This window comes from Hyaena hyaena, unplaced genomic scaffold, assembly GCF_003009895.1.
Source record: "Hyaena hyaena isolate Hyena2069 unplaced genomic scaffold, ASM300989v1 scaffold_0, whole genome shotgun sequence".
NCBI classification, from domain to species: domain Eukaryota; kingdom Metazoa; phylum Chordata; class Mammalia; order Carnivora; family Hyaenidae; genus Hyaena; species Hyaena hyaena.
In genome coordinates, this window is record NW_024080632.1 from 13,628,739 (window position 1) to 13,653,884 (window position 25,146).

Genomic DNA, 25,146 nt, shown 5'->3' on the forward strand with positions numbered 1-25,146 from the left:
AACCCAGAGAGATCACCCAGGCTTACATCCCTGCCCCATGGTAGAGGTCCCGCACACAGCCACACAGCTGCATACAGATGCCCTAGACAGAGCCATGTGGCCACGTTTGTAGGCTCCATACTCAACTGTTCTCACATTGCCACAGACATTCACACACGTCTGCGAGATGCACATACTTCCTCCTGGTCACATACATTATGCACACACATCCCTCCTCCCAGACACAGCCTCACACAACCAGGCCCACAGCTAACCTCACGGTCGGCCCCTCCTGCCCTGCTGATACGCACACTGATGCGCTCACCCCACGCGTGCCCAGACTCCCTCCTTCTAACACAACTCTGTCTTCCCCTGCACAGTCTCAGAAGGGTGGGGGTGGGGGTCCATGAAGGAAGCACCCTGGAGGGTAAGAGGTGGTGGGCTTTGGATCCCTACAGTGTACCCAGGACCGCCTCTGTCCCCAAGGGGCCACTCATAGCCTCAACCCCAAAACTGTTTTCCGAGCAGCCCTCGTGGCCTCAGCCATCACCCAGGGAGAGATGGTCTCTTGATTAGAGTCCTGGTGGGAAAGAGGAAGGTTAACAACTGGAATATGGTTTCAGAGACTCAGAGTCAAGATCAGGCATTTTTTGGTACTTAAAGAAATCTGGCTCCAGTGTCCAGATATCCCAGAGCGATGGCTTCGACTTTGTGAATGATTCATGGTCAAAGTGTGAAGGGCAGGAGAGACAAAATAAGTGTCCCAGTGCTTTGAAAATGCTAATATGAGGCCCAGGGGTGGCTTCTTAAGGAGGGACAGCCCGGAGAGTGTGAGGACCCTGAACTCAGACATTGCTGGGTTGAAATCCAGAAGCTGCTGCTTGTCAGCTATGTGGCCTTGGGCATGTCACTCTCCCCCTCTGAGCCTCACTTTCCCCTTCTGTATAATAGGGAGAATGAGACCTTCCCTGTAGGGAATACGGGATCAAATATATCAAGTGGTGGGGTGCATGGGTCAAGAGCCCAACTCTTGATACCGGCTCAGACCCTGATCTCACAGTTTGTGAGATCGAGCCCTGCATTGGGCTCTGCACTGACAGCATGGATCCTGCTTGGGATTCTCTCTCTCCCTCTCTCTCTGCTCCTTCCCCACTTGGTCTCTCTCTCTCTCTCTCAAAATAAAGAAACATTTTTAAAAATGTTTAAACTATATCAAGTGTTTACACATTGTCTGACACACAGAGAGCCTCTGATAACACCACCCAGAGTGGAGGAGATGTCCACTTAGGTCCCAGTGGCAGAGCTGACTTGTGTCAAGTGGATTCAGCCTCTGAGCCTTGTTTCTTCATCTGTAAAAATGGGGATCCTTAGACCAGCAAGCCGATGTGAGTGTTCAGCAAGGCTACACCTGGAAGCCGCTCTGCCTGGTTCCCGGCAGATAGTACGTCGCTGATAATTCAGGAGCCGCAGTGATACCCCGATATTCCTATAAGCATCTCATTATCATCATAGCATCCTTATTATTGGAAGGAGCATGGCCTCAGAAGACAGAGAAACCTGGCTTCCATTTCACTCCGTCATTTGAGCTCTCTGTGACACTGGAAGGCAGCTTCCTTGAGCCTCAGGCTCCTCGTCTGTAAAATGGGAGAAGCCACAGCATGTACCCCATATGGCCTCTATGAAGGTTGAGTGGATCCCAGGCACCCAGCAAGGAGCCTGGCATCAGCGGAGGCTCAGTGAACAGGAGCGGAATTGAAGAGAGAAGGCGAGCTCCCTTGTTTCTAAAAGCAACGCGGTGTCCCTTGCCCTGTGACCAGAGTGGGCTTCCAGCTAACTGAGTTTTCTGGTTACGGGAGGGTCTGTGCACCTGCTTTGGGCCTCCCACCTCATTGATGTGAATCTTTAGCTCAAAGGCCTGCCTCCCCTCCCTGCCCTCCTGAGTAGCACATTCTCTGAGCATCATTGCACCATCCTCGGGGTGACTGATAAGCATCCTGGGCCACGGGATGGGAGACTGGCCCGTATTTCCCCGTGCAGAACACTAGTAGCCTTTGGGCTGTAACAGTTCCCCATTTGGGGGGTGGAGCGCTATCCTGAACAGAAGAGAAATCTGCATAGTCTGTCCCCACCCTGCCATTTACAAGTGGGGAAACCGAGGCCTGGAGGAACGCAGCGTGAGTCAGCAGCATCCTGGCCACCCCCAGCTGCCACAGCCCCCCCCCCCCCCCCCCCCCCCCCCCCGACCAGCCTGGAGCAGGAGCAAGGGCTGAGGAAAGCAGGGGAGATAGGACTGGATGGGGCGAGCCTGTAGCGTGCTCTGGAAGTTAGCCGTTTAACCAAACTCCAGATATCTTCTCGGTTTGCTAGATTTGCCTCCACAAGGAATGACATGGGGCTACTGGGTGCCAGGTGGTAGAAATAATCACCAGGGTGACAGCTGACATTTCAAATGATCATTCCCAAGCTCCCTCCCTCCCCCTCCTCCACCATATTTCTGCCTAGGGAGCAATTCCATAGCCTTTTCCCTGCACGTAATTGTAAATAGATGTGTGTATGGCACCAGGGTGGTCTGACACTTCAGAGGGACCAGAAACAGACCTAGATGGAGGCATACATGGTTTTTGTTAACTCACTTCCCTTTTTCCTAAGGGCTAACATTTTCTTGCTGACAATGATCCCCAGTAAGTTTTTGCCAACCGTGAGGCTTTAGGCTTGACCTCCTGGTCTAATGCCTATCACTCTCAGCTGCAAAATGAGAGTTTACTCCACGCCTTCTAGAGTTTTCCATAAGGTGTGATGCAGTGATGTTTGTGAAGTTCCCAGCAGAGCAGCTCGGTGCACATGGTAGGCGCCCAGTAACTGACGCCCATGTCTTGGTTTTGATCTGTGCTGGTTTTACGTGAAAGCTGCATTCCGGAAAGGTTCACACAACTCAAATGTGAGAATGGCTGACCCCAATTTTAATCATGGAGGCTCCTGGGTGGCTCACTTGGTTAAGCATCTGACTTCGGCTCAGGTCATGATCTCATGGTTCATGGTTTGAGCCCCGCATCAGTCTCTGTGCTGACAGCTTAGAGCCTGAAGCCCACTTCAGTTCTGTGTCTCCCTCTCTTTCTCTGCTCCTCCTCTGCTCACCCTCTCTCTCTCCCTCCCTCTCTCTCTCTCTCTCAAAAAAAAAAAAAAAAGAAATTAAATGGGTGTCATGAACCTTTTGATAAATTTGACAGGGGGCATTTAAAAACGTTTTAATTTGTCTTAATGATATTGAAAAATGCATATTTAGTGTAGAAAAATATAGAAAAGGGTTTTTAAAAGATGGAAATAAAAATTGCCTATAATGCTGCTCCATTCGTCAGCATTCTCCAGGGAAACAGAACTTGTAGGAGTTTTATGTATATATATATATGTTAGGAGATTTATTTAGGGCCTTGGCTCATGCAGTTGTAGAAGCTGGCAAGCCTGACAGTTTTAGGGTAGACCAGCAGGCTGGAAACTCAGCAGTTAATGCCATGGCCTTGAGGCAGAATTCCTTCTCTGGGAAACCTCAGGTTTTGCTTTTAAGGCCTTCACCTGATTGGATGAGGCCCGCCCACGTGCTCAAGGGAACTCTCCTGTAAGTCTCCCCAAAGTGAACTCATTATAAATGTTAGTCACATCTACAAAATACCTTCATAGCAGCACCTGGACGTATGTTTGATCAAACAGTGGTGCGCCATAGCTTAGCCAAGTTGATGTAAAACAACCATCATGCTTGCTGTTTAGAAATTATTGTGGCTGTCAACATGCCTGTGTAGGTCTGTCTAGAGATTCATACTGAGAGTTCATTTTTGTATTTAAAAAAAACTTTTATGGGCGCCTGGGTGGCTTAGTTGGTTAAGCGTCTGACTTCAGCTTAGGTCATGATATTGTGGTTCATGGGTTCGAGCCCCACATCAGGTTCTGTGCTGCCAGCTTGGAGCCATACGCCTGCTTCAGATTCTGTGTCTTCCTCTCTCTCTGTCCCTCCCTTGCTGTGCTCTCTCTGTCTCCAAAATAAACATTAAAAAAAGAGAGAGAGAGAAAATCCCAAGCAGGCTCTGTGCTGTCAGGGTAGAGCCCAACGTGGAGCTCAGTCTCACAACAGTGAGATCATGACCTGAGCCCAAGTTAAGAGCCAGACGCTTCACCAACCAAGCCACCCAGGTGCCCTGAGACATCATTTTTATACAAAATTGATATTTTGTCCTACAGTATCTGTTTATATTTAGCATATATTTATATTTAGCATATATTTAGCATCCCGAACACGTCTTTCTCTCACTAAAGGAGACTTGAATGCCGTTTTTATTACTGATGGGGGCATAGAATCCCCTGGTGGTGTCGATCTGTACTTTATGTGTCCAGTACTTCGTTGCTGGACACCTTGGTGATTCCCAGTCTTCCACGTGTTAATTTAAGCGAGTGCGGTGGTGAACACCCTTATTTATAAATCATTGTGTCCCCCCCGCAGTGGGTGCAGCAGGGGCCCACCGCATCCCCTTTCCCTGCGGTGACTGATGGCAGCCACTGGTTCACATCTGCCCCCTTGTGTGTGAGGAGCTTTGGCCCAAGAGGGACAGGCTCTCTCAGGATGTTACGTCCTCCAGCCAATATCTGAGGAGCAGTGGGCAGGGGGGACACACGGCCAAGACCAGCCCTTTCCTTGCAGCAGGACCAGTTGGGGCACGGCTTTTGCTCCATGCGAGGGGTGGGACCCAGCCGAGGTGCTGCCTTTGCCCAGCTCCTGCCCTGCGCCTCTCCTGAGGGCATGCCTCAAGAAAACACAGTCTCAGATTCTGCTTCTAGCAAACCCGGCGTAAGGCACTATCTCTGCCGACTGCTTCGGGGTAACTGCTGTGCCCTCTGAGTTTCCTGTGAGCCTGGGCTGTTTCCCCAATAGGGCTGTCTTACAGGCGGTCCCTCCAGCAGATCAGCCCCTCGTAACCTGTACGTGCTCAGCGCTGGGTGGGCAGAGACTCCCGGGGTCCAGGATGATGGAAAGGAGATCCTCAAACAGCCATTCCCCGGTGGGGGGGGGGGCATGAAAATTCTCCATGGCATCTGTCATTCCCCCTGAATGGGGAGTCACCATTGTGGAGGACAAGGAAGGCACGGGAACGCTGACAAAAGGGGACGATGGGGCCCCCCAAGAACATCGCAGTCACCAGGACCGTTGACAGTGGTGCCAGGGTTAGGAATCATTTAGCTGATCAGTCCCCACTCTGGTACGCTGTGTGGCCTGGGCAAGACTCTTGCCTTCTCTGGGCTTTGATTTAAAAGCACTTTCTGGGGCACCCAGGGGGCTCAGTCAGTTAAGCGTCAGACACTTGATCTCGGCTCAGGTGCCGATCTTCGGGTTTGTGAGTTTGAGCCCCGAGCCGGACTCTGTGCTGACAGCGTGGAGCCTGCTTGGGATCCTCTCCCCACCCCTCTCGCTCATAGGCACGTGCTCTCTCACTCTGTCTCAAAATGAGGAAACATTAAAAAATACATAAAAGCACTTTCCTTTAGGAAGCGGTCGTCCTAGCTGAGATCTGACTACCGCTTTTCCCTCTCGCTCTCCAGACGGAAGTGCCGTCTTCCGAGGCTGCTTCCGCAGGCCCGACAACCTCTCCCTGGCCTTACCCGTGACAGCCGCCATGCTGAACATGTCCGTGGACAAGTGCGTGGATCTTTGCACCGAGAAGGTAAGCCCACGGTCCTGCTCACAGAGCTCCAGGGTTGGGGGAGGGAAGCAGTGAGGAAAACTGGAGGAAAGGGAGAAGCCGCAGCCCAGGCAGGATGAGGGGGTCATTACTCTGTGACACGGGAGAGGGATGGGACAGTTCAATGTGGATCTAAGGGACGGAAGTTACAGAAGGCCGATTTCTTTCCTTCTGAGGAAGCAGGTTTGTTCCAATCGTGGGGAATGCTCAGGTAGGAGGATGAGCTTCTGGCTGGGCCAACAAGCATGAGTGGATGATTGTCAGGGAAAGGCAAGGGCAACCCCACTCTGGTACAGAGTGAGCTCCCCATCGCGGGAGGCATGCAAGTCGAGTCAGGGTAGGTGTGGCATCCGGATAATTGGGCGTTGGATTCACTTTGGACTAGATGCTCTGTGGGTCCTTTCTCAGCCCGAGACCCCCCGTCCCTAACCAGAGAGTGAACTCCACAGGAGTAGGGGCTGTGCCTTGAGCCCTGGTGCCTTCCCGATACCCAGAGCAGAGCTGGACACAACACTGCCCTCAGAGATGTCCGAGGAACTCTGTCCTTTCAAGATGAGCTCATTGCATGAGGGGCCAAAGCAGAAGCACCCCTTTCTCCGTCACAGGAAGGCGGCTGCCCTTGTCATCCATTCGCTCAGCTGATACCTACTGAGAACCTGCTTTGTGCCAGGCCCCCCTGCTCGGTGCTGGGAATGCACAGCCAGCAAGATGGGGTGTCTGTCCTCAAAGATGCTGGCATTTGCGGGGGGCCTGCCTCGTGGCTTCTGCCGGATGCTCCAGCCTGGACCCCAGCTCCCCGGTGCCCCACCTGCTCTGAATTGTCCTGCTTGGCTCAGCCCCTTTGGAGCCTATAAATCCACAGAGCACACCTCGCAGGAATGCTGAGAGGCTGCCGCTGACCGAGCACGGACTCTGTGCAGCCCTCTGCGCCACAAATCTCACACCTTAACCTCTCACATCAAGGCTTGGACTTGAGAATTTGCACCCCCCTTTCACAGATGACAAAAACCAATGCCCAGATGGGGAAGTCCCTTGCCCAAGTTCATGGCAAGCAGATCGGGCTGACACCTGGGTCTGACTCCACAGCTATGCTCTGAATTTCTGAGCTACGCTAGAGACCTAACCCCCTCCCCTCCCCTCCCCACAGAGACTTCCAGAGCCATTCAAGGGCAGCCAGGCATTTCGTGAGTGCTTGCTCTGCTCCTAAGGGGACTCCTGGAAAGTCAGGGACGAAGTTCATAGGATTAGGAGGTTTGACCAGCTTTTGATCCAGCTTCCTCTCTCTCGGGCATGAATGCCCCTCTCTCATGGCATCCCCTCGAGATGGACATTTCTCAGTCCCTGGAGCCTCCAGGTGGGATACAAACATGTGAGACAATGAGGTCCCGGGGCAAAGTGGCGTAACAAAGGGTCAGACTGCGTAGGGGACTGGGAACGTGGGAATGTGGGTGGATAGGGAGGCCCCCTCCCCTGCAGACCCCCCAGTTTCTTCTGATCTTGGGGGAGCGTCACAGGAGGAATATCCAGGGGATTAAGTGAGCGAGGGTACAGAGCTGCCCGCGCCGCGGGTGGAAGCCAGGATATCAGCGGAGGCTTGCTGATCACTTGTTAGAAAACGCCCTCCGTCATGGCCCACGCAGGCGCACCTGTGTGCCAGCATCTCTGTCTCTGCTTCTCTTTCTCTGTCTCTGCTCTTCAGCTGAGAGGTAAAGTCCCTCTTCAGTATCTGTTTGCAAGAAACCATCCTATTGTGCAAAGTTTGCTGAATTGGCTTGTTACTAGATTATTCCGGGGACCCACCATGGGGAGGATTGGGGCTGCGGGTCAGGAGCAGAAGCTAACCCGCCAAGGGGCAGCCTGCTCCCTTCCGAATCTGAGTACCCCCTGCTTCTGCTCAGCTGCTCCTCGGAACAAATAAGGCAATTAGGAGCAGCTGTTCCCACGAAGACCGTGGCTGCCCGTGGGCATCAGTATCCTGTTTGTCCTCAAGAACGGTCTCAGACAGGCTCTCCCGAGGCGTGGGCTTCGTGTCCCCCCCTGGGACCGAGTGGTTCATGGTGGCAGGGCGGGCGATGGTGAGAAAAACATTTCCCGGTAAGTTTTCGTTCTGGTCCCCTGGAGAACGAGTCGTCCTCAGGCTCAGGTGTCTCTAATATCTCTCAGCCTTCCACTTATCTCCGCCTGGGCAGGAGGCGCGGAGCCCACCTGGCTCAGAGCCCTGATAGAATTTAATCCCGTGGCTTTCCTTCTCTAGTATTTGCATCTATGGTGTGGACGTGTATGGAAGTGCTATTTTTATTTGTCAGCTACTCTTTAATAAAGCTGGAGAGAGGGGCGCCTGGGTGGCTTAGTCGGTTAAGCGTCCGACTTTCGCTTAGGTCATGATCTCGCGGTTCGTGGGTTCGAGCCCCGCGTCGGGCTCTGTGCTGACTGCCAGCTCAGAGCCTGGAGCCTATTTCAGAGTCTGTATCTCCCTCTCTCTCTGACCCTCCCCTGCTCACGCTGTCTCCCTCTTTCTCTCTCTCCTAGAAATAAATAAAAATATTTAAAAAAATAATAAAGCTGTCCTCTGTTAAGTTCCTCCTAGTCCTCCTATACGTGCACACATATGATATTTGTCCTTCTCTGCCTGACTTATTTCGCTCAGCATAACACCCTCAAGGTCCATACAGAGGACCAACCGGGAGAAGAAGGGGGGAAATGGTGGGGGAAAGGGAGAGAGGCAAACCATGAGAGACTCTTGAATGCTGACAAAAACTGAGGACTGATGGATGTGGGGGGGAGGGGGGGATGGGCATGGAGGAGGGCACTTGTGGGGATGAGCACTGGGTGTTATGTGGAAACTAATTTGACAATAAACTATTTGTAAAAAAAAATAATAATAATAATAAAGCTGGAGAGAGAGGACAGCACATAGGCACGCAAGGGGGGCCAGAACCTCCGAGTGAAGCTTGGGGACCCTCAGGTTGGGAAAGGGTGACGTTGGGAACACCAGCCCCCCTGTGCACCGGGAGCCTGGTCTGTCCCAGGGTTTAGCCACCTCCTTCCTCCCCGTGTCCCGCTCCAGGAGTACCCACTGGCGGCCCTTGCAGGCACCGCTTGCCACTGCGGGTTCCCCACGACGCGGTTCCCCCTTCACGAGCGGGAGGATGAGCAGCTCTGTGCCCAGAAGTGCAGCGCGGAGGAGTTCGAGAGCTGCGGGACTCCCCGTTACTTCATCGTGTACCAGACACAGGTCCAAGGTAAGCCGGGGCTCCCCCAGATGCTCCTTGGGGCTTTCCCTCCACAGGTGCCCTGGTCAGCCCATTATGTGCAGCTGGTGCTGCTCAGACCAGCGGGTGGGGCTGGGGAACTTGGCTTTAGCAACCTTGATGGGCAGCAGGTGAGAAGTAGTGGAGGGAGGGGTCTGGAGGCCCTCAACTCTGTCCCTCATCCTGAAGCCCCCACTTCGATGGCATTTCTCCAGTAGTGGAAGCAGTGAGCTTGAGTATGGCGTCGCTGGGGCTGGGCGTGGGGGGATCTGGGGACCGACACAGAGCTGCCACAGGACCCTGGGCAAGTCACTTCCCCTTTCCGGGCCTCAGTTGCCCTATCGGTAAAATGAAGCCATAGAATGTTGACCTCCAAGAGCCCTTCTAATTCTAGGAGTCTGTTTATGTATAAATTGTTCTTTCTCCATCTCACACCTTCCACTTCTACCCCCCTCCCTTTGCCGGTGGGACCCATGCTTCCTGTTCAGCTCCCTTCCCGCCCCTCGTGGCTGCCAGCCCGTGGCAGCGGTGCTGAAGACGTTTCTCCGGGTCGTTCTTTGCACCAGAGTCCGTGTGGAGTTCTAGGTTCGCACTTTCTCACTGAACCCGCCCCCCCCCCCCCGCCCCGCTCTCCTGGGAGGTAGGAATCATCATTACCGCCCTGTGACAGGTAGGGAAACTGAGAATCAGAACTGTTAAGGGCCTTGCTGAGGTCACACCACTGATAAAACTTCTAGATGAAAACCATTTCCCCTGACGGAGGCCTCATGACGGGCGCGCGGGGGCGGGGGGGTTGGTTCTTGGAGAGGTGACTTGACAGGACACTCTGCCCGAGGGAACCCCCTGAAGGGTTACCCCAATATCTGAATATGCTGACCACCTACTGTGTGCTGGTCCTGTGTGAAGCCTCAGCTCATTTAATGAGGTAAAGCCCACAGTGAGTCTATGACCAGGGCACTATCATCCCCATTTTCCAGGTAGGAGAAGTAAGACTCCGGAGGTGGGAACTGGCCACAACCACACATCTACAAGAGTGGTTTCTTTTCATGTCTCTTGACCCCAAAGCCCCTGCTAGAGAGCCCTGCCCACCGAGTAAAGAACGCTCCCCATACCCCCTGAAGCCTGGAGACCCAATAAACCACCAGTGGGCTAGACCTCCCCTTCATCTCCCAGGAACCCGGCCACCCCGTATGGTTGGGTAGGTTGGGTACTGCACAGGCACAACCTACAATGTACGGGGAAAGTGGTGCCCGTGGTCTACACTCTGGATGGCAGTGCCTCTGCCCAGAGGAAGGAGAGCGTGCCTTTTCCTGATGTGCCCAGAGGTGCTGCAAGAACTAATGGCTGCCCCTACCAAAACCTTGTCCCCTTTTCGGCCCCATGGGATTACCAGTGGTGGCCATCTGTGGCTGCTTCCTGAGGTCCTGCTAAGAGCCCAGGGAGCGAGAATCTGTTTCCTAAGAGTGACTCCTGGCTTTGTTTACACTCCAAGGAGGAGGAGGAGAAGCCTCCCGTAGCCTGCTGGAAGTGTCCCTTAGTCTGTGCAGAGCTATGCTCCCTTAGCCTCAGGGAGCGTCCTATGGAGATGAATCCTCCCTTGACCGAGAATGGCTTCAATAGCAGATAAAGAGCCCCTTAATTTGATGACATAGCTCCTTCCCTGGGCCAAGTCCCCAGGCCATGGCTGTTCAAGCTTGCAGCTCCTCGAACTGGGAGGTTTGAGAAGCCAGTGGTTGCCAAGAGCCTGGTCCATCATGGCTGTCATTCATTGAGCATTTACTATGTGCTAAACACTCATGTTCCTTCCAGGAACTAAATAGTTATTGAACACCTATGTGCCAGATCCTGTCTAAGCCCTTTAGACCAAATTATCTCCTCTAACCCTCAATAGTCCAGTGACCTAGGTGCTGCTGTTATTACTATTTTACAGTTGATGCAACCTGACACAGAGGGGTTGCATAGCTTGGCCAGAGCCGCACAGCTAGGACAGGGCCGAACTGGGACTCAAACCCAGGCGGTCTGAGTCCTGAGGCTCCACTCTTAACCACAGCCTCTCTGTATATCTTGGAACTACTTCACACATCTTCTCCATTTAATCCTGGATGGTTATTAGCTCCATTTTACAGGTAAGGAAACAGGCTCAGAGAGAGGAAGAGACTCCTTTGGTGTCACACAGCTAGGTCCTAACAGCCCTCGATTAAAACCCAGGTCTGTCAGATTCCAGAGTTCTATCCAATATTGCTTTCTTTTTAGGGCTGGAAACAACAGCCTTTATACCCCGGAGTGGGTCTTGGCCTCCCATTCAGTATTTGAACAGAGAATTCTGTTTTCTGGAGAAACTTCTTTTCTCTCTGCCAATGTTATATGATGGAAAAATGTCCAACCTCCAAGGGGTAAAACAAATGGAATCCTACCGTGCACACCCATAGTGCACCCCATGTGTTTTACACTCGTCAGCATCCTGTTACATTTATCCTGCATCTCCAGTTCGCCATCCCTTGATCCTTATTTTTGTCATGCATTTTGAAGGACAGTTGTCCCTTGAACAAGATGAGGGTTGGGGTGGTGATGACCCCCTGCACAGTCTAAAATCCACGTTTAACTTTGACTCCCCAAAACACTTAACTGGCTGTTGATCGGAAGCCTTACCCATAACAGGTAGAGTCCGCTGACATCTATTTTATATGCTCTCTGTATTGTGTATGTATTACAGTAAGTAAGCTAGAGAAAAAAGCGTTAAGAAAATCTTTAGGAAGACACATTTATGGTAGCATATTGTATTTATTAAAAAATCTGCATGTAAGTGGACTTCGCAGGTCAAAGCCATGTTGTTTGAGGGTCAGCTGTTCAGTTGCAAACACTGTTACACTTCAGGGTACATGTCCTTAATTATAATTCAGTATTTGCTTATGATTTTTTTAAAGAATTTTTTAAATGTTTATTCATTTTTGAGTGACAGAGACAGAGCATGAGCAGGGGAGGGTCAGAGAGAGAGTGAGACACAGAATCTGAGGCAGGCTCCAGGCTCTGAGCTATCAGCACAGAGCCCGACGTGGGGCTCGAACCCACGAATGGTGAGACCTGACCTGAGCCAAAGTCGGACGTTTAACCGACTGAGCCACCCAGGTGCCCCTGGCTTATGATTTTTGAAGTGACCTTTACATAGTGTAGAATGCATAAATTTTAAACATACTGTTCAGTGATGCGTGAGTAATCCACACCCCTTTCCAAATGTAAGAACTGGGCCTCCTGGGTAGCTCAGTCAGTTGAGCCTGTGACTTCAGCTGGGGTCATGATCTCACAGTTCATGGGTTCGAGCCCCGCGTCTGGCTCCCTGCTGTCTATGCAGAGCCCACTTCAGATCCTCTCTCTAGCCCACGCTCTCTCTCAAAAATGAATAAACGTTTATTAAAACAAAAAGCAAAATATAAGACCTTACCGTACTCCAGAAAGTTAGACACCGAGGCTTTTTTTGCAGTGTGTTGCTATGATCACCACTCCCAGATACCCCCTTGGCTTCAGTAGAAACCGGATTCTTTTTTCCCAAAGTCTCCTGTGCTCTGCCCAGATGCAACCTGGTGCCGTGGGGGAGGGGAGCCGGCCCTCTGGTCGGAGCCGTGGTTGGTTGGCACCCCTCGTGCTAATGCACACTCCCTCATCTGACCCCCCTCACCAAGGACACCGTTGTTGTCAATACTCCCATTTTATTGGTGAGGAAACTGAGGCTCAGATCCATCATGTTCCTACTCAGGTCACCCAGCAAATAGGTTGAGGAATTGGAATTTCAGGTTAGGATCTCAGACTTCTCCCTTGATGGGCAGACCTCAGGGTGGCCCATAGTGATTTTTGTAACGGCAGGTCCTGTGGAATAGGAAAGACCGTGTGGAAGCTTGAAAGGGATTCTGGGAAGGATGGGATGGAAGGTGGTATCAGATGCTCCCGTGTGGTAAGGCGAGGCGAGGATGCATCAAGCACCGGGCGGTCACGGGTCACTGGTTCCTTGGGCAGGACAGGCTCTGTGCAGGAGGGGGGCGGAGCCCAGAATGGCACTGCTGGGAACAGTAGAAGGATGTGGAATGGAGGATGTGGACTAGTCTACCGGCAGTGGGGTGGAAATGGGGTGAGGGCAGAGAGCGGTTCCTCGAAAGAGAAGTTTTTAATGATGAAGTGATCTAGGGCACATGGGTGGCTCAGTCAGTTGAGTGTCCGACTCTTGATTTTGGCTCAGGTCATGATCTCATGGTCGGGGGATGGAGCCCCTCATTGGGCTCAGTACTGGGTGAGGAGCCTTCTTGGGATTCTCTCTCTCTCTCTCTCTCTCTCTCTCTGTCTCTCTGTCTCTGTCTCTGTCTCTGTCTCTCCCCCTGCTGGGAGTGGGAGTGAAGGATGCAGAGCACTGTGGTGAGCTTGGGCAGGAGAGAGGGCATTGTCTGTCATCTCCAATGAAGGATTGAGGTCGTCAGCCCAGAGTGCAGAAGCAGGGCTGGAACCCCAAATCTAGGATTCTCCCCCTCCCCTCCCCCTACAGAGTCCCCTATGCTGGCCTTCTCGCAGCTTCCCTTACCTCTGTAGGGACCAGACGAAATCACCCAGTGCCTTCTTAGCCCTCTGGAGAGCCAGAGGATCAGAATGGTACCCACCTGCCCCTGCCCATCTATACATGAGGAAGCTGGAGGCTAAAAAAAATAAATAACAACCACCTCCGAGCACTTTAGTGTATTAACACATAACACGTATCATGTCAGTCAGTACAAGATCCTTGCGAAGTAAATATTCTTATCCATCTATCCAACCATCCATCCTTCTGCCATGATATCCATCCTTCTACCCGCCCATCTACACATCTATCCATCCATTCACTGAAGACACTGGTATTCTCCCTAGTACATACCAGATGATACAGAAAGTGCTGGAGAGGCAGCAAAAAGCAGTATGGGCAGGGTCTCCAACTAAACAAAAAATCCTTTGACTATTGTGATGAACCGTAGGGGAGAGACAATGTTCGAGAATGACAGCCCAGGGAGCACGGGAGGCAGGAGGTGCTGATTCAGCAAAGTGGAAGGAGAGAAGCAGTGCACCTGGCAAAGGAAGGGGGTGGGGGGCAGTGAAGGCTCCAACCCAGGGTGCTGCGTCAGGAAGGAGCGGGGCACAGACAGGAAGTGCGGAGACCCGAAGTGCTAGCAGGCGGGTGGGTGGAATGAGCCCTGGAGGATGGAGCCTGGCCCCCTGGGGCTTGGAGGCCAAGATCAGAACCTTGGACAGGACCCCATGTAGATGGGTAGCATACAAGGGTTTGCATCTAGAGGAAAGGATGGTGGAGGTGTGAGAGAGGGACTCACTGTTCCGGGGAGAAACTGAGGCAGGAGAGAAGATGCTTTCCTGTAGCTGATGTTCATTGAATCCCTGCTGTGCGATCATCCCTTTTCATCCATGGGCTGATGTAACCCTCGCATCGATCCTGTGACGAGGAACCACTTTTCTCCTTTTAAAGATGAGGAAGCAGCCCCGAAGGAGTTCTATCATGTGCACTGGGTCGTAAGGCTGGGAAGTGGTGGGGGTGGGGCTGCACACGCTGGTCCCTTCCGGACGGGCTCCGTCTGCCCCTGACAGTGTCCTGCCTTTTGCAGACAACCGCTGCATGGACAGAAGGTTCCTCCCAGCCAAGTCCAAGCAGCTCGTCGCCCTGGCCAGCTTCCCAGGCGCCGGCAACACATGGGCTCGCCACCTCATCGAGCTGGCCACCGGCTTCTACACGGGCAGCTACTATTTTGACGGTTCTCTCTACAACAAAGGTGAGGAGGCAGAGGGGAGCAGAGAGGACCCACGGGGGGCGGGGAGCATGGGAATACTCTTCCTGAGCACCTACCGCGTGCCCCGCTGCTCACCTGGGCCCCTCTGCTCACCTGGGCGTGTTGGTCAAGACCTACTGTGTGCTTGGTCCCCTCCCCTCGCTTATAGCAGCTTCTGTGCAATCAGGCCCCTACTATGCATACCTTCCCTCTATTGAGGTCACCACAAACATTCCTTGAGCACCTACTATGTGCAGGTCCCTCACCACTGACCTTTATTAACCAGGAACCCTGTGCTGTATACAGAGGTATAAAACTAGGTTCGTTTTAGGGGATGCTAGTTGAGCATCTGCTATTCGTCAGGTGTCTTGTCTGCATTTAAGCCAATGGTCTGTTGGGCGGGCGCTTTTTCATTCTGTTCACAGACGTTTACTGAGCACTGCTATGCTCTGAGTGTGCTTCCTAAGTTTGGTTTCCCAGTAGGCATTTATGGAGCCCCGGCTGTGTGCCAGGCGCTTCCTGTAGGTTCAGACTGCCGCAGACAAACCTTTCTGGCCTCCTACAGGGTGCCGAGATCTGTGCCCATTGCTACATGTGTGTTTGGGTCCCGCACAGTAGCCCTGGGATGTAGGATGTGGTACCATTTCCCAGGTCCAAAAACTGAGGCTTGGAGTGAAGAAGTAACTTACTCCAAGTCACACAGATTGTTTTCAATGGGCTGATGAGGGATTTCATCATAGTGTTTCCCGGTTTTAAAGCCCACATCCCTACCTCTCCATCACACCAGTAGGAAAGCCCTGGGGGTTTGTACCTGGGAACTGACCGACTTGGATGAAATGTGCACTGGGTGTGAAGCCCTCCCCCAGGAAGGGGGAGGGCGTGCATATCAGGGAAGCGGTTTTGTTTGTGAGAGGTTCTGTCTCTGTGTGGGGCAGCCCTTGGCTGGGGATCTGTATGTCTGTAAACCAGACGAAGACTGCTTCCTGACTGTGTGACTTTGAGCAAGCTTCTGTGCCTCTTTGGTCCTGTGTCATTGTGCACAAATCAGAGCCAACAGTATGGCCTTGGTGAGGTTGTTGTGAAGGTTAATGAGTTGATACATGTAAGAGGCTTAGCGCAGAATAAGTGTTCAGCAGATGTACGCTGTGAATACTAAGGTCCGGGCACTGGCCGGACACAGCTTGGTTTTGACAGAGCCATCCTTCTGTCCCAGCGTCTGAGGGTGAGAAGTGGGAGGAAGGAAATTCAAGAAGGATGAAAAGGGACAGGTTGAAGGGACAGGGCTTAGCAAGGGTGGGGGGTCTGCCTGAGAATCTCGACTTTCTTTATATTGACCAGTTTTTAGTTTGTGCTTAAGCGATCATTTATTGAGCACATAATATGTACAAGGCTCCAAGCTGGGTGTCTCGCTTGCTTATACCAGGATTTGAACCCAGGCTTGGCTTTCAACAGTATCTCTGCTCATTATTAACCACTAAGTTGAGCTGCCCATGAGTTTGGTGGGAGGAAGCCAGGCACAAGACGGGAATCTCTCCGGCTTGTCCTGGGGAGCAGCGGGGTGGAGGGGGGGAGAGGCCGACTCTGAAAGCATCCCGTGGCTGGCCCACATGCTAACCTTCCTGTGGCTGCAGCAGCAACCCTATTTATGAAATTCTAGAATGTTACAGATACGAGGGTCCTTCATGAGCATTTAGTCCAGGGATGCAGGGTGGTATCACCTCATATTGTGCATTCCAGTGAATCCATGTTTAAGAAGGATTCTGAGGTTCTGTTCTCTTTCAGAAACCCAAGTGCCTTAATCTAGTCGTGATGTCTATTGAGGGTGTAGAAGAGGGGACAGTGTGGCCACATGGCCAGTATTTACCACCTCTGGTCTAATTCAACCTCCTAATTTCTGACCAAGGAAGCTGAATCTTAAAATGGCATCAGGGGATTGGATTTTCAGACTGAACTCTTAACTTGTCAGGGATGAGACCTTGGGCAAGATTTCTTTACCTCTTTGAGCCTCAGTCTCCTCATTTATCCTGTGGTGATGTCAGTATTGAACTCCTAATGGTTTTGTAAAAACTATAACGAGACAGTGTGTGTGTGGCTATGCTGTAAAGTATACATTCTCTTTTAAGTGACCTGTAACTGGGACAGCCCACTATTCAGGAAAGGCAAAGGGGTGGGGGGGGGTGGCCTCTGACTGCACATTAGAATCACCTAGGGAGATTTTCAAGTCTGGACGCGCAGGCTGCACCTGAGATCATTCCCATCAGGATTCTAGGAGGGGGCCAGGCCATCAGGAGTGCTTTGAAATGTCCCAGGTGATTCCAGAACAGAGTGAGGCCCGTGGCTCTTAGACCAGGAACCTAGTATTCTCACCTCTGGACCACAACATTAAAAAAATACTGCGTATTTTTGGGGCACCTGGGTGGTTCAGTCAGTTAAGCATTCAACTTCGGCTCAGGTCATGATCTCACGGTTTATGAGTTCAAGCCCCACATCGGGCTCTGTGCTGACAGCAGCTTGGATCCTCTGTCCCCGCCCTCTTTCTCTGCCCCTCCCCTCCTTGTTCTCTCCTTCTCTCTCTCAGAATAAATTTAAGAAAACATACTATGTATTTTACACTCGAGTCTTGGGGGAACATCAAGAGTGGTGAGGTGTGTATTAAAATGTTGAAAAGGAAAAGAGAGAGAGAGGGAGAACGTAAACCCTCCCTGGCCTTTCCTTGGGCTCACACTGTATAAACGTTTCCTTAAGTCCCTCTGACAGAGGCAGCTCTTTGAGCAGCATCCCTTTCTTCAGGGGCTTAAAAATGCTTCCTGTGTCCTGAGCCTTTGCAGGGAACGATGAGATGGCCCTGGGAGTTGGGGGCCGGCAGTGGGGTGCAGGTGCATAGAGGACACCCCCTCCCCATAGCATCAGTCAGTGCTGCTAACCCCAGGTGCCTGCCACCACCACAGTGTAAGGAAGTCCTCAGAGCTGGAGGGTCCCAGACCTTGGGGTGGGGGGCGCAGATCTGCTGCCCCTTTCACACATCAGACCCCAGGTATGAGGAGTTCACAGTTGGAAAACACACCAGCCCTTCGCACATGGGTTTCCTCTCCCTGAGACCTTGGCCCCGCCCCCATCCTAGCTCTTCTCTCTGGAAACCTGTTCCCCGGGCCACCACGGGTCACATCCCCCTTTGCAGCGTCTCTGGCAGACTTCTGTGTCTTCCTGCTTTATCTCCCTTGTATCCAGGGCACTCCTTGCTTGCAGCATGGCCCTTCTTATTATAAATATCATGTTACTGTTAATACTACTGATCATAGTGGGCCTTTATTGAATGTGATGCACCCAGCTCTGGGATGGGTGCTTATAGAGTTTGTGATTCAGTCCGGGTCTGGGGGAGAGGGGGCTGTATGTGCAGAAGGTAGACGGGACTCACCCAACAGGAGGGGAAGGAGTCCCAGGCAGAGGCCACGGGGGTGGACAGAGATGTGAGGAGCGGCCGGAAGAGGAGACTGTGTGATTGGTGAATGAAATGGTTTGGTGGTGCTCGAAGGGGTGAGGGCCGGGGGGTGTGGTGCAGGAACGGCATTGGGGACTGGACAGGCAAGGCCCCTGCCCACCCTGTGAGGACAGTGCACGTTATTCTGGGGCCACAGGCTGGGCAGGGAGTGGGGTGAATGGGGATTTTAGGTAGGGCGGGGTGAAGGGTGGGGGGGGAATGGGTCTGTGCCAGAGTTTGGATAGGATGTTTCAGCTGCAGGGACCATGGTGAGGAGAAGGGGACAGTGGAAGGGACATTTAAGAGGCCATTGATTAGAAGTGATGGGCCCAGAGGGGGTGGCTTCTGTATGATGAGCTGAGCCTCCACAGACTGCTGCTGATTGGAGATTTTTAGCATTTCATCCCATCACTGCCTCTAGATGGATAATGGTGGTCTGTCCCCCGCCCCTCGAACCTTCGATTTCCTGCTCTGGAACAAGCTTGTGTTGGGTGGGTGACCCCTCCAAGGCCCTCCTAGGTCTGATGGGCTACCTGGAATTTCCTTTCCTTTCCTTTCTCAGCAACTTGTCTTCCCTCATCCTGGCAACAGCCTGCCCTACCAAGGACTATTGAATAAGAGGGATGGAGGGAGAGAATGAATGAATGAATGAATGAATGAATGAATGAATGAATGGAGTAGATTGATTCCCACTCCCAGAATCCAAATGTCTGTACCCCTTGAGTTCTGCCTTCTTCTTCCTCTTATCCAGGGAGGGTGGCCATTTGCAAAACATGATGTTCTCTCTGTCTGTGTCCATCTGTCTGTCTCTTTCTTGGTCTTTCTCGGTCTCCCTCTTTTTCCTTCAGTCTTTGTGTCTCTATCTGATCTTTGTCTCCTTTTATTTTGGTGTCTGTTTCTCTCTCCCATCCTTCTCCTCCCCACTTTGTCCCCCTTCCCATCTCAGGGACCCCCAACCCCTAATGCAGAACCCAGAGGTGGGAGGGGCTGGGTGACTGCCCAGATTGGGCAGGGCCCTTCTCTGCCCCTGGGGGCCCACAGATGGGACAGGGCATTGGTGAGGCCGCTTCTTGGTCCTGCTGAAATAGGACAAGTTTTCTGAGAAGTGCCTCAAAATAAACCCCATTATCCCTCAAGGACCACCAGCCTCCAGGGTGTCTGTGTCCAGAGCCAGGAGTAAGTCTTTGGAGTCTCTGCCACTGCCCTTCTCTGTGCCTCAGTTTCCTTAACTGCAAAATGCACAGGCAACTCTAATATTGGGGGTGTGGGGGAAAGGAGAATACATACCTTGTTCTCTCTGTGGCCCCAAACCCACAAGTTGTTTCTCCAAAGCCTGGGACCCTTATCCGGCCCCTCAGTCTCTCAGGGTCACGTGGGTGCCCTAGATAAGCTGCTATCTTGGTGAACTTCCAAAGGAATGGGATTTAAATATTTGGCATTGATGCAGTGGTGTTGCCGGGTCCTAGGTCAGGGAAGAGTGCGGAGGAGGGGCCCCCTGGTGGTGGAGTTTCGCAATTCCGCTCAGGCCCCAGGCTTGCATCCCTGATTGCTCTGTAATTACCTAGAGGCCCCTCCCTGGAGGACAGCTGAGCAGCCTTTGCGTTCCTCAGGTGCACCGATCCCATGTGGCTTCTTAAGGGCTCCTTCCTAAACACACAACTCCTCTCTCTGGGAGGCACTGTGCTACATGGAATCTTCTCCACCTTCCTACTTTTCCAGTGTACCCTACAAACTAACTTCTTAGGCCACCCGAGACTAAAGCAAGTCTTTTGTGGTGCTCATAGGTTTTGGTGTTTTGCTCAATACTGGGCTAGGTTGACTCCATCATGTAACACAGAGAGAGAGAGACGCAATTTAGGGTGTCCACAACACCGGGAAGCTGATTTCACCTAGTTTCACCACTCTGCCCCGTTGCTGTTTTTCTTCTCTGAGAACCTGTACGCTGCCTTGTGCAACCCCTCTGTGTGTGTTCGGTTGCTGTGCCTGTGGTGACATAGATTTTGGCAAAGAGAAAATGAAACCGTAGATGGGAAGCTTCTTGTCTGAGTCATGAGGACCTTCACCGATGCCACGTGTGACTGCGGGCCGTGAAATCCTATCCAGTGCCACCTTGTGGGTAAATGTCTGTGTCCTGAACTCACTCGCAAGCCCCCAGACCCCATTCCTCAGTGTCCCTTGACACTGTGCTGCCTGTGGGCTTCAAAGGCCGTGGGTTAATGTTTCCTTGAAGGCATGGGCCAGCGCTCATTTGCAAGTCTTCACGGGGCCAGTCCCCGGATGGAATCTGGCTCAGGAAAGGACATTCCACTCCTGGCTCTGTTACCTTGCGACCCCAGTGTGGGGAGAGGGGGTGCTGTACCTTCCCGAAGCCTGATCTCCAGGAACAGAAGTAGATACCATGCCGGCCTCATCTTAATCCACCTTAAAAGCCCAAGGCAGAGCCTCAGAAACCTTTGTGCATGTGCCAGGAAGAAAAAATGAACTCCATGGTTTGATGAGTCAGGGTGGCTTCTCAGTCCGTGACGTCCCCCCTAGACTTGTCCTCTCTGAGCTGCCATTTATTGAAGTTAATATAATTATGTGCCTCAGGGGTTTCTTACAACAGCCCTGTGAAGGAGAAGCGGTGTGGTTCCATTCCATAGGTGAAGAAACTGAGACCCAAAGAAATAACATTGAGTTGGAAATACAGCTGGTATCGTGAAACCATTTCTCCTTGGCTTTCACATTGCCACCAAGTGTCTCCACTCCCATGAGGTGGGGGGAGGGGCCAGAACTCAGTCTCGGGAGCCGGGATGGCTTGGGTTTAAATTTTGACCCTGCCTCTCACTCACCGTATAATCAAAGCAAGTTCTTTGATCTCTCTGTGCCTGTTTCTTCATCTATAAATTCTCTCCCAGGGTTGTTGAGAGGATTGAGTTGCTGAGTTACACAAAAGGCTCAGATAGTATCCAGCACACCGTTGGCCCCAGCAAAGCATTTTCCAGCTATCTATTCTCCCAGTTCCTCACTTTTTGAGTTGTTCAAGTTTAATTATTTTAAGAGAATGCAGGGGAGCAGTAGAGAGAGGGAGAGAGAATCTTGAGCCGGCTCTGCACCGTCAGGCACCCATCTCCGTCCAACTCACAGACTTTGAGATCATGTCCTGAGCTGAAATCAGGAGTCAGACGGATGCTTAATCAACTGAGCTACCAGGCGCCCCATCCTCTGCTTTTGAAATGAAAATCAGATCACGTCCCTTTTTTTTTTTTTTTCTTAAATCCTTTTAAGGACTGCCTGATGTTTGTGGTCTAGTACTGAACTCGTGGTCACAACCCTCTACGATTCTATCTGGCTTCACACTCCACTCTTTCTGCTCTCAGCAGTCACTCATGTGACACCTTTTTTCTGACCCACCCCAGGACCTTTGCATCTGCTGTTCCCACCACCTTTCCCTTCCTCTCTCAGGCTAGTAGATTCCTCCTTAGCCTTCACGTGTCAGCCTAAGCGCCTCTTCCTCCAGGAAACTTTTCTGGATACCGCCTGACTAGGTCTGTGATCTTGGCTAGGCTGGCTGGGCTGTGCAGCGCCAGGCTGCAGGTTACATCCTTGTTTGTTCTCGGAGCCCCTCACCATCTGGGACCAACAGCCTTCTAGGGCACATCCCTCTCACAGTGCTGGCAGAGGCATACAACAGTTAAAAAACATGTGATGCACCTTGGGGCTTTGCTAGAGACCCACTTCTGCCCTCATCCCAGTGGCCAGAGCGAGTCACACGGCCACACCCAGGAAGGAAGAGGCACTGGCGGGTGCCTATAGTTGCACCGGAGCCTGACTCCCATGCCTCTTCTGCAGCACCGTGGTTCCTTAAGGTCACAGTTTGCAGAGTCTGGCTCCCAAAGACACGAGACCCATGGATGTGTTTGCAGACTTTATCCCTATCTCCTAGCACGATGCCTGACACATAGTAGGTGCTCAGTAAATATAGAAAGCAATGAACAGGAGCCTGAATGAGCGCGGGAGCACCCCCGAGGCCTCCCGGGGTGGGGGGACGGTTTGGCGGGACCCCTCGCCTCCCCTGCTCACTGTGCTGTCCTCCCTCCCCTCCCCGTGCCCAGGGTTCAAAGGCGAGCGGGACCACTGGCGCAGCGGCAGGACCATCTGCATCAAGACGCACGAGAGCGGCCAGAAGGAGATCGAGGCCTTCGACGCCGCCATCCTGCTCATCCGTAACCCCTACAAGGCGCTCATGGCGGAGTTCAATCGCAAGTATGGCGGCCACATCGGCTTCGCTGCGCACGCCCACTGGAAGGGCAAAGGTACAGCTAAGGCTGGGCGTGCACAGGGCAGGGGTGTGGCAGCTCAGGGTGAGCAGCTAGTGCTGTCTGCTGCGAGGTTCCAGGCGGGCCCCTGCGTCCCACCGCTGCCCCCGCCCATCACCTGCTGAGAGCAGGTGTGATGCTCTAGTCCAGCCAGCAGGGGCCTGGGCTGGGACCCAGGAGCAAGACTCCCCGGGTTCAATCTCCAGCTCCATCCCTCCCTCCCTGAACTTGTTTGTCCCATCTGTAAAATGGGAGTAATAATTGGGCTCTAAGAATTTAACCCTTTAAATGTGAGTCATTATGGAGATAGAAACCCTCCCACAATTGATAGGGCAGGGATTGAAACAGTTTCAAGAGCGCTTTCCCTGGGAGTCAGGAGACCTGAATTCAGCCCCAGGTCAGTGGCTGACCTTATGAGCTCCTAAGAACTCGCAGAGCATCATTGCAGTGAACCACCCCTAACAACTCTGGGCTATGAGGCTCAGAGAGGTTAAGTGACTTACACCAGGTCACACAGCTGGGAGGGTGCCATCTTGATCCCCAAGCTGTGAATCTTAATATGATCTGGGTGGTTTGACAGTCACCTCTGGCACTTAGAGGACAGCTGGGAAGATGAAGGTCTCCCTACAGCGAGGTGGCCCATGATAATGGACAGAGCGTTAAAGTCAGACCCAACCTGTCTCCTCGCGAGTATCTTCATCCCCTCTGGATCTCAGAACCCCACACCGGTTATCACCCACGTCTCCGTCACAGTAGGGAGAGTCTTTAAGCCCCGTCATGATTCCTGCTTTTACAGATGGGACAAGCAACGCTCAGGGAGGTAAAGAGGCTTTTCCAGGAGGTGGTAGAGCTGGGGTTTGACCCCAGAGAGTTGCTCCTGAGCCCCCACCCTTAACCCCTGCAGGGTGACAACCGATGGGGCAAAATGTAGATGGACGTGGAGTCATGCAGGCCAGTAGGTGCTCTGTATTACCCAGCCTCAACACTGGGGGGTGCTGTCCGCTTCACCCCCGCCCCTCCCCAGAGGGGACCGAAGCTTGGCAGCAGGGGGTGAACTGAGCAACCCAGCCGGTACACCCACAACAGTGACCTCATGCACTAAAGCTCTTGTGCCCTGGCTTCCCAGTTCAGTTAAAGGCGGTGGGGTGGGGGTCCTCTGCCCCCACCCTTGCCTCACTCCCGCTCTCAGAGGGTGGAAGCTTACACAGGTGGTGACATTTGTGCCCATGTACCCCGAGGAGTCCTCTGATTTATTTACAGAACAGTTGAAAATGAACACCGCCCAGGGCCAGGCTGAAAAGTCTGCAGGTGCACAGGGCAGAGGCTGTTCCTGAGCACAGACTTTGCTGGTCCGGCCGGAATGGACCTGGGGAGGACCCGGCCCAGTGGTCCTCAGCATTTCCAGAGGTGTGTGGGGAAATCCCAGTGCCCAGATGGCCCCAGGACCTTTGTTATGGTGGAACCTGGGTCTCGGCATGTTTTAAAGCCTCTAGGATGCAGGCCAGACTGAGAACCACTGACTGACCCTGTATTTATTAACAGGGAAACTGAGGCCCAGAGAGAGGCAGGGACCTTAGGGCATGTAATGGGCGGAGTACAATCCAGCTTTCTGCCTCCCAGGTGTCCTGAGATCCCCAGGGAAAAGGGAGGGGACTCACTTGAGAAGCTCACGTGGGGCCACGCACTTGGCATTCATGATGGCATTTAACCCTTCTAATTCCCCGGGAGGTAAGAAAGGCTTTCAAAGTCAAGGTGGCATTCCATTGCACAGGTGAGGAAACCATCCCAGGAAGCCTTCGTCCCACCTGGCTGCGGCCCCAGGGCTTGGCAATGCTGAGATTCAACCCCAGGCATCAGCTACCAGGCTCTGTCTTACCTTGAGGAGGGGTCTCCGACCTCCTGTTGAGGTCCCTGCTTCTTTCCTGCTTTCTCACCTGCTCTCAGGTTCTGACACTTCTAATTCCCAGGAGCCACCTTGCCTCTTTTTCCTTATGCAAGGCAGCCGGGAGGTTGAAAACCAAAGACAAGGGAGGTCTTGTAAGGACAGGCTGAACCACGAGGCTGCGGGGGATGAAAGCGAAGAGATTCTAGCAAATGCATCTCCTGTTGGGGGCCAGCTTAGCCCAGGATGGGAGGGCCTTCTCCCTGCATCCCCTCCCAGGCAGCCTGACCCAGGTCTGAAGTGCTCTGAGAGCCTTCCGCCAAAGAACGATTTCTCTCTCTGCTTTAACGTCTGGCCCTTGTACGCACTTGAGTGCAAGACCTTCGTTTCGGGGGTCCCTGCAGCAGCAACATCACCATCACTTGGGAACTGGCTAGAAAAACAAGTTCTCCGGGCCCCCGACCCCAGACCTGGGGAGTCAGAAATTCTGGGAGGGGGCCTGGCAATCTGTATTTTACCAAACCCCCTAGATGTTTGATACATGCTCCAATGTTAAGACCCACTGATAAAATAAGCCCTGCAGCTGAGAGTGTGGACTGCGGGTCAGTGGTGTCCGTCACCGTGAAGCTTTTCAGAAAAGCACATCTCTGCTCTCCCCCGCCCCCTCCCAGGCTCCCTGAATGGGAATCTGCATTTTAACAAGATTCCCTGGGGAGATTCCCTGCCTTAGGATGCCCTCCCGAGAA

General features: G+C 52.7%; 1 protein-coding gene across 1 annotated transcript in view; it reads left to right on the forward strand.

Moving 5' to 3' along the window:
* Positions 1-25,146, forward strand: part of WSCD2 (WSC domain containing 2) — a 119,034-nt gene that overhangs the window by 88,589 nt on the left and 5,299 nt on the right. The window contains exons 5-8 of the mRNA XM_039250619.1: positions 5,563-5,684; positions 8,770-8,944; positions 14,581-14,745; positions 22,315-22,515. Coding sequence (XP_039106550.1) covers positions 5,563-5,684; positions 8,770-8,944; positions 14,581-14,745; positions 22,315-22,515 — 663 coding nt within the window. The remainder of the gene's footprint in view (positions 1-5,562; positions 5,685-8,769; positions 8,945-14,580; positions 14,746-22,314; positions 22,516-25,146) is intronic.